This window comes from Protomyctophum parallelum, assembly GCF_964188405.1.
Source record: "Protomyctophum parallelum genome assembly, chromosome: 1".
In the NCBI taxonomy this organism is placed as follows: domain Eukaryota; kingdom Metazoa; phylum Chordata; class Actinopteri; order Myctophiformes; family Myctophidae; genus Protomyctophum; species Protomyctophum parallelum.
Genome location: NC_139697.1, coordinates 84,406,571 through 84,415,604, shown reverse-complemented (window position 1 = coordinate 84,415,604; position 9,034 = coordinate 84,406,571). Strand labels below are relative to the sequence as shown.

General features: G+C 41.2%; 1 protein-coding gene across 1 annotated transcript; it reads right to left on the bottom strand.

The window, feature by feature from the left end:
• Positions 1-2,848: 2,848 nt before the first annotated feature.
• On the bottom strand, positions 2,849-8,492 carry serpinh1a (serpin peptidase inhibitor, clade H (heat shock protein 47), member 1a). The gene is made up of 5 exons (XM_083768688.1): positions 8,306-8,492; positions 6,445-7,067; positions 5,829-5,927; positions 4,333-4,565; positions 2,849-4,158 (listed from the first exon to the last, which is right to left on the bottom strand). The coding sequence occupies exons 2-5, from the start codon at positions 7,040-7,042 to the stop codon at positions 3,856-3,858; spliced, it is 1,233 nt and encodes a 410-aa protein (XP_083624814.1). The 5' UTR covers positions 7,043-7,067; positions 8,306-8,492; the 3' UTR covers positions 2,849-3,855.
• Positions 8,493-9,034: the final 542 nt, after the last annotated feature.

Below are 9,034 nucleotides of genomic sequence, written 5' to 3'. Positions count from 1 at the left end.
AGAAGTCTGGCCCCATGAAGTGAACAGAGTTTGCGTAACTCTGTCTATAGGGTATGCGCGTGACATCATCATGCCACTCAGTAGGAATGCAAAAAACTTTCTGGCCTTGACAGTCCATGCATCCAAACAGAAAAGTCCTATCTGATTGCATTAAATAACGTTAAACAATGTTAAACCCACTTTGCCTATCCGAAAGCGTGGATATCTCGCCCAGAAGCGTGGATATCTAGCCCAGAAGTGTATATCTCGGCCCATATTTATTTTACCCTAGTTTTCATATTTTTACACACTAGTGGCGTATGTACAATAAGGCGAGGACGGACGGCTGCCTGTCCAAATCCATTTCTGCCTGCCCAAAATCCATACACTGAGAAAAAAATCACACCCGTGTGAACTGAGTGGTGCAACTCCCCTCTCCCCCTGCCTCTCTCTCTCTCTCTCTTTCTCTGTAATTAGCAGGCAACAGTGCAACACTATCTCTCTCTCTGTTTCTGGCACAACAGCGCCACTTTTGCCCCTATTGGTACTGTAAACATAGTCACATAGACTATAGTCACATAGGTTAGGACATAGTCACATAGGTTAGGGCGGACATTGCTGTTCCTTGGAGCAACACCACTCAAAAAGAGAACAAACACCAGACCTGAGAACTATTAGTGGGCGTGACCCTCAATCACCCATTGGAATGCAAATGCCTTTCAGCCTTTGTAGCTTCTTCTGTCCGCGCATGGAATCTTAGGTGTGCCCAGACCCTGTCTGTCTGTCTGTCTGTCTGTCTGTCTGTCTGTCAATACTTAAGTAAATGTACTTAGTTACTTTCCACCTCTGCTATCACAAGCATTGTGAGCTTGTAGATTATGGGCTACCAAGTATTTATCTATCTACTTTTTTGCTATTCTACTATGTCAACTTTGAAACCATTTATTTTACACTCGCAAGAGGTAAAGATCTATAAAGGTCCATTTGGTTACCAACTCTCCATCATTTAGCTGGGGACCAGCTGCTAAATGACCCCTCAAGGGTTAATAATCCGGTAAATATCTCCCTCCCTCTCCCTGCTGAAATCTGAAATTATCTTGTATACAGCCCTCTCCCTGCTGAAATCTGAAATTATCTTGTATACAGATTTATTTGATTGTATAGTAGCCTAGTCGACAAGTAAAACAACCCTCTACAAGCAACAGGCTGGTAAAGAGTTAATTTAACTGCACCCTGTCCCTGACCCTGGCTACCCAGATTGGGACCTGTACAGGATACACTGTGATTATTCCCCTGTCCAGGAGGGACGTAACACAAGCACGCCCACACTCGCTGATGGCCTATTAATGCAATATAACAATAATTATAATAATACACTGCTGGTGGACCGAAACTTTGCATGCATACACTCACAGTAGGCCAAGGAAGAACCCCCCCGGCCATCCCCCCAACAAAAAAAGAAGAAAAATAAAACATTCCCCAGGATTCCTTGGATCATGACTAACAAAACAGAACGCAACTCCCCATAGGCCATGCCCGTTTCCACCATTTTTTGCTACAGATTGTATTCAAAACTCACACAACTCTGTAGTAGTCATGTGATAAACATCATTCTGATTTTCCATATTCAATTCTGATAGGCTATATGCTATGGCTTCCAAAGGCCTAATTTTCAAAAAAGAATTACAGATCATGAACAGTGTCATGATTTGATGATTAGGCCAACATTTTGTTGGCCCTGAATCACACATTCAGGGCTATAACACATTTCTCTTCCACCCATGCCACAAGAAATGTCACTATTGCAGAAACATGTTATACAAATATACAAATATTTGTGTGTCACGATTGATATAATTATGACCACAACATCCAATCTACATTGGGTAGCAAGTACCCTTAAAGGCCAGTCCACACCAATGCAACTCGATCCTTGATCCTTCAACATGCAACTACAGTACTTATTGCAACCATTATCCGCAATGGCAGTTGCAAGGGCTTGCATTGGTGTGGACTGGCCTTAAACAGTGTTGTTGCAGTAAAATTAGCTTTTATTCTTTTTGTTTTAGCCACACCCAACACATATTTCTAGCAACTGCTAACAAGGGATAAACCCAAGGGATATTTGTCAAGCAGCTGATGTGTTGAAGGTTGGCTTGGAGAGAGAGAAAGTGGAAGAGAAAACAGCAGAATTCTTAATTTAGCACAATGATTAAGTATTGCATGTGTCCACTAGGTGGCAGTAGTCACTTAAAAAGTCCCTTGATTATAATGTGTGGAAAGATACAAGCATATTATGAGCTAGTTTCATCATACTGTTGTCACCTCAGCAATATGATGGTATTTGGAGTAACCTATTGTGCTGGAGGGGCATATGTCATGTAATATTCCACATTTATGCTATTTTGTAATTGCTGAAATCTAGAGCTGTCTGATGGTGAAAATATCTAAAACTTCATTACTTGCGCAAACAGAGAGTGCAAGTACTGCGATCAGCTGGGTATGTATGTATGTATATATGTATGTATGTATGTCGGTGTCCTCCACCAGCCAATAAGGGAACACCATTCTTGGTGACACTAAGGTACGTTTCAAGGTTGGTATAAGGTCAATAATGCTCTGCTTGCACACAAGTCTGTAGGCCATACATAGCCTACTTGTGTGCAAGGCGCAAGTTGGCATACAGAGTGCATTTCTAGTTTATACTGAAATTGTCTCGTCATTCCAAATTCCACAGGATAGTCTTGACTTGACCAACACTGCACAAGACTAATCAGTCTTGGTATAGCCTATCATCAAAGCAACATGAGGTGATTGTGTTAGGCTAAGACATTAGCACCAGATATAATGAATGACGATTCAATTATTTTCATACTTTTATTGTAAAAAGTGGTAACAGTCGTAAACAATTCCTCTAAAAATAATTGTTTGTGGAAAAATATTAGCAACACTGTGTGTAGACCAGAGGAAACATCTCATAACCTTTTAGTTTCTAGTGCAGCACAGTGATATCACTAACTCAAACAATGCAGACTATATCATTCTGGGAAATATTTTCTTTGTGTGTGAAAATACAGATTACTAAGGTCAGAAAAGTATACAATTTTATGGTGGTATGTGGTGGAAGAATACAGTATTTATTTCATGGCTCCACAGAAAGTATGCCATATGTAAAGTATGGTAAATTATTGTGTCACAGTCTAGAATTCTCTGTAGTTTCAAGTAACGGCAAATGAAAAGGTTAAATGAAAAATGAAATGTATTCTGGGAGTTTATACTTAATGTAAGTATTCTTCTACAATGTAGAACAAAAACACAATTATTAGTGCAATATGTTACACAGTGAGAGCAAAAACTTCTCCAAGGAAACTTGGCGGTTTTGGAGACTTTGCTCAATCAAACTAATATCTCAAAAATATCTTGAGTTGTGCATTGTGAATTTTCTTTTACAGCAGTAATTTCAGGGAATGTACTCACAGGATATCAAATTTACATTGCTCGCCTTACATTTATCTAGAAATGCACACACACACATACACACACTCCAGGCTCTAAAACTGCGGTACCACAACGGGCTGCGCCGGGCCGGGCCTTAACTCAACAGGCCCATATTTTGTGCCCATGCAGGGCTCTGACACGCACGCACGCACGCACACACACACACACACACACACACACACACACACACACACACACACACACACACACACACACACACACACACACACACACACACACACACACACACACACACACACACACACACACACACACACACACACACACACACACACACACACACACACACACACACAACACACACACACACACACACCAAGAAGAGCAAACATTTAACTTAGTAATATAAAAGCATGGTTATAATTCGTCTCTCATCTTATCTCCCTTAGGTCGAACCATCCTGCCAAGGAAGAGGATTGTGTTGGTCTTCTGGTCCTTCACTAGAAAAATGAATGGGTGGTCAGCATAGAAGAGCTTGGCGTTTTTCAGCTTATCTGTATTAAAGACACTGGGGTCAATGGGGTTTCCCTCAGTGCCCCATTCCATTGCAGAGGCATGAAACACATTAGACAGGTAGAGGTCCTTCTTCCCAGAGATGTTGGAGAAGTCAGCCTTGGTTTTGTCCACTGCCTCCGTCAAACCCAACTCCCCAAAATGTTTCTACACAGAGGGAGACAAGAGAAGGTCCAGTTTTGACTATGAGGGTCAGGAGGTTAACTATAAGCTCACAATGCATTGCATTGAGGGGGACACATGGGTTAATGTTGTTGACACAGAAATAAACATTCTTAATGGTCTGTAATGTTTTGTAACCTTGGTCCCTTTGTCGCTTACCTGCAGATTGTGGCTCACTTCCATGCTGACTTTGGGCAGGGATACGGCTACAGGGGTCTGTTCCAGCTTGCTCATCCAGATGTCCAGTTGCTCCTTGGTTAGCATCTTCTCCAGCCTATCTAGAGGCTCCACACTGGTGGACATGATCAACACTGCACTGGACATCTTATGGGCCAGAGGCATACTCAATACTGACAGCTTATTGGCTGTATCCTCATAGAAGCCATAGAGTCCTGTGATGAACAGAGTGCACGTTGTTAAAAACTAAACATGATATGAATATTGAGACTAGTTGTGTAAGCATTGTGTTAAGTGTCATTTCAAACTAAAAACTCCTTGATTCTCACCATTTTCAAGGCATTCACTTAGCTCTTCCTTGACCTACTGTACCTGTGGATTATATCAGGGACAGTCACAAGGGACTTGACTTTTCTTTCTTTTCTCTCCCTCATGCACATATCTCCCTAGTATACTTGCGAATTATACCAGTGTCAGTCTACTTTAGGATTATGCCATTGACACGCACCGACTTTTTGCACCTTAATAGAGGATATGCACTTGCATAAAGTGAATGGCAAATTGAGTGGCAAATTGAGTTTAATGCAATCAGGACTTTTCTGTTTGGATGTATGGGCTGTTAAGTCTAGAAAGTAGTTTTTTGCCACTCAGTAGAGTAGGCGTTCCCGCATAACTTCCGGCATACCCTCTATATCATGTACAACGCACTGACTTTTTTGGTGTGTTTCTCTAGCACCTTAACTAAGTACAGTATATCATGCACATTATATATCTGCTGCTATGCTCACGCACATTTATATCTTATCTCAAGTATCTCAATGTGTATATCTATAGATATTTTTGTTTCTTGTTTTCTTGTTTGAACAGGCCCGGCGCCACGGGGGGGGGGAAAGGGGGTGTTTGCCCCCCTAAATTAACCTCTTTGCCCCCTTAGATCAAATAGTTACAGACAAAACAATGGTACATTTCCAGGCATTGAAAGGAAGGAAGCCAACGAAATCGTGCGCCTCCGCCCTCTATAGATATGCAAATGTGGCGCATTGTCTTCATGTCCAATACCTGCCCCCGATTGCCCCCTCTGTCATTTCATCCTGGCGCCGGGCCTGTGTTTGAACAGTACAGTACAGTACAGTACAGTACAGTACAGTACAGTACAGTACAGTACAGTACAGTACAGTACAGTACAGTACAGTACAGTACAGTACAGTACAGACTATAGTACAGTACAGTATTGATCACAATACAAGTATAGTTGCACCGCTCAGTTCACACAGGTGTGATATTTCTATGGAAATAACGATACGATGGGAACTGTGCACGAAAATGAATTTCACCCACTTTTTTACCGTGTAAACCTGTGATCTGACAATAAAGCTGTTTCTGATTCTACAATGTCACAAATATTGACATATCACTTTTGTACCAAATAAAGCCTAAGCCTGGGCCTGGCATAGAGATTGAGTCAGAAAGACCTTTACCTGTACGATGCATCATTGGTACCGACACAGTGTGGCTACGGGATACCAAGAAGCCACGGTTGTCAACCATCTGATGATGGAACTGCTCATCCCAGTGGGCTGCATACATAGAGATTAGATAGATTAAAGGTGCAGCAAGTTATTCTCTTTAGTTAAAATATGTGTTTAAATGCATGGCTCTATATACTGATAGTAATCATTCAGTGGAGTAATCATTCACTAACGGAGGTCTCCTCATTCGCTACAGCTTTTTAGTAAACAGAAAAAACACTTTCAAGTCGAGAGACACATTTTATCCAATCAGGATATGGATATTTTTTTACTGGATACAGGATAAACAAGTGAAGTTGGAAGTGAAGACATCAAATGGAACATTTGAAGCAATTCTGATTGCTGAATTTGGCAACCCTTCTGAAAATGTATTTTCTGTTGGTTAAAAAGCTGGAGAGACTAGGAGAACCTGTTTTGATTTTTGAACCCTCATCATAGCAATGATTAGTATCAGAATATAGCTTTAACTTTTTAACAAAAACGTACAACAAAAAACTCTACCTTTAAGGAGATCATGAAAAGGTCAAGGATAAATGGTTAAAATAAAAGTTCCATATGAACTCACGTTTGAAGAACATTGCATTAATGATCATGGCTCCATCTGTTTTTTCCACATCCTTTGTTATTTCAGGAAGTTTGCCATCTGTGGACTTGGCTGCCCACTGGTTGATGGACTTTACAGCACTTTTCTTGTTTTTGAAGTTAATCTTGAATTGGTCACATTTGTAGTGCTTCTTGCTGCTCTTGATGAAATCATTTTGAAAGGTGATAGAGCTGGGCCCATACAGGCGGTTATTTATCTTCCAGGTGACATTGCGGGTCTTGGGATCGCTCACCTCAGTCAGCAGTTCGGCCAAGCCAGAGTGCAGCTGATCATCTTTAACTTTATCAGCGTTCAGCATGGTTTTTACCTGGGAGGCAGTGGAAGCCTTGCCCCCAAGAGCCACCAGACCTAGGGAGGAGGCGACCACCACTGGGGAAATGAGGATGTTCTCCAGGCTCTTGTCCTTAACCATGTTCTGGTAGAGACTAAAAGCCAGATTTGCACTGTTGTCAGCCAGGATGGTGGCAATGTTACTGAGGACTTGGTCGGCTGTGGCAGAGGTGGCAGCAGAGACTCCTGTGGCCATTAGCACCAGTGCCACTAAATTTGCGACCCACATAATTAGCACAGAAATGGATGAAAACCTATGAAGAGATAAAGAGATAATCATCACTTACAAACATTATTAATCATTTCTGATTCTCTAGTACGTTATGATGGTGTAAGTTCCCAAATCAATTCAAGCACCTCAGCCCCCACGACTTATCCCAGATCAGGATGGCCATGGTTTTTACTCTGCAGTACTTTAGATGATAGACTGATAGAACAGTGATAGCAATGACAATCAAGGACTCCTGCCACGTAGGAAGCTGCAGGATGCAACATTGGAGCCAAAAACATTGGCCAACTGAGCGTATGTGTCATTCTTTTGGCAATACTGGAGTTATAACTAAAGAATGAACAAACTCGCTTAGTGCATAATACAACCTAAACCTGGGACCTTGCTATGAACAAATGATAAGTTCCTACTCAGGGCCTTCATAACATTAGCGTGTAGCAACAGGCCCACTAAAGTCACGGTCTGAGCAAAAGATGAGATCTGATCTGACCTCAACATGCTTCAAATCAATGTCTTTTGAAGGATTAAAGTTATCCAGAAATATTTTAACCTATGGTATATGCTGAGTCTGACCTGCAATTTCATATGATTTTATATGATATATCATGTTATGTTAAGTAGCATATTTACTGTGTGCAATGAACAATGATGTTCACTCATACTCAATGTACAGCATCTTTATCATTTCAAACAATTTTAGTAAATTCCATGTCCTTGTAAGGTAAAACTGCTGTCATGTATGAAGTGATGTTCATTCATCTTATTGGACATGGGACTGGCCAACCAGAATTAACACAGTTGAAATGGTTAAGAATAAGTCTTTGTCAACGTTTTGTGTTGTATTTATTCCATGGATAGTGCATTGTGAATGCATTTTAGTTTGTTCTAGCTTTATTGTCAAGGAGTGTATCCCATCATAATAAAACTACGGTAGAAATTAAGTAAATGTTGCAAAAGCGAGCTATTGATGGGTGGGTCCCTTTACTACTGTAAAGGCTACAAAATGGCAGTCCTAGCAATGGTTTCACATGTCATTCTACCCATCTATGGGGAATTATAGCCATGCTCTTAATGTCTTAATTCTCATGTCCTGTATTTCCAATCATGTGATGGATTTTTGCACAGTTTTCACTGTACTTCAAGTACCACACTGCTGAAAAACTAAAATGCAACCTCACTACTGTATACTGTATGCAGAGGCAGATTTCGTAGACCAGAAACTTTCCACCATTAAATACACAGCTTTTCTCCTTTTGATCTTACCTTTTTAGGCTTGTTCAGTCATTTATCCTATAAGCTGCCCTCGCCCGTTAGCTGAGCTGATAGATGAATAGATCCTTCGTCAAATCTACAGTATAAATACAATAGATTGTTGTAGAAGTAGTAGGCCTAGGAGAGTGTTTGTGTGAGCTGCAGAGATTTCTATGCACACTGCAGTGGGCTGACTGGGCCCACCCTAGCCCCTAGGCCCACCCATGGTATCCAGTTACTTACCAGAGCTATGAAAGCGGAATTCCCCCCTCCAGGTCCTAAAGCCTAGGAGACTTTAGGACACATTGGTATTTGGGAGGCATTAGGCTCTTTACGGGTGCATTCTCAAATGCCACCGCATTTTAAGGTAAAGTTATACTGTTTGACTGCCATAGTAAGTGTACCCAGACTGTACCACAATCATCCTGTGTATTGGCAGAGATATATTTACATATTTTTTCCTTGGTGTTAAATAATGGTGTTTGTTGTTTTACAACTTGTTGTATTGTCCATTTCCTCCCCTCCCCCACCCTGCCACGTCTGCACTGCAGCTCTGCCTGTCTGAGCTGGTATGTGTCTGTTCTGTTGGTGATCCTATTCAGGGGGCCAGTAGCACTGCATGTGACGTTTATAATGTGACTTCACATTATCCATATTGATTTGGTTAAAACTAAAGTATACACTAGTAAAACAAACTACTCCTCTTATAGAAGGGTTGTTGTGCTAGTGGCAACAAAGTTA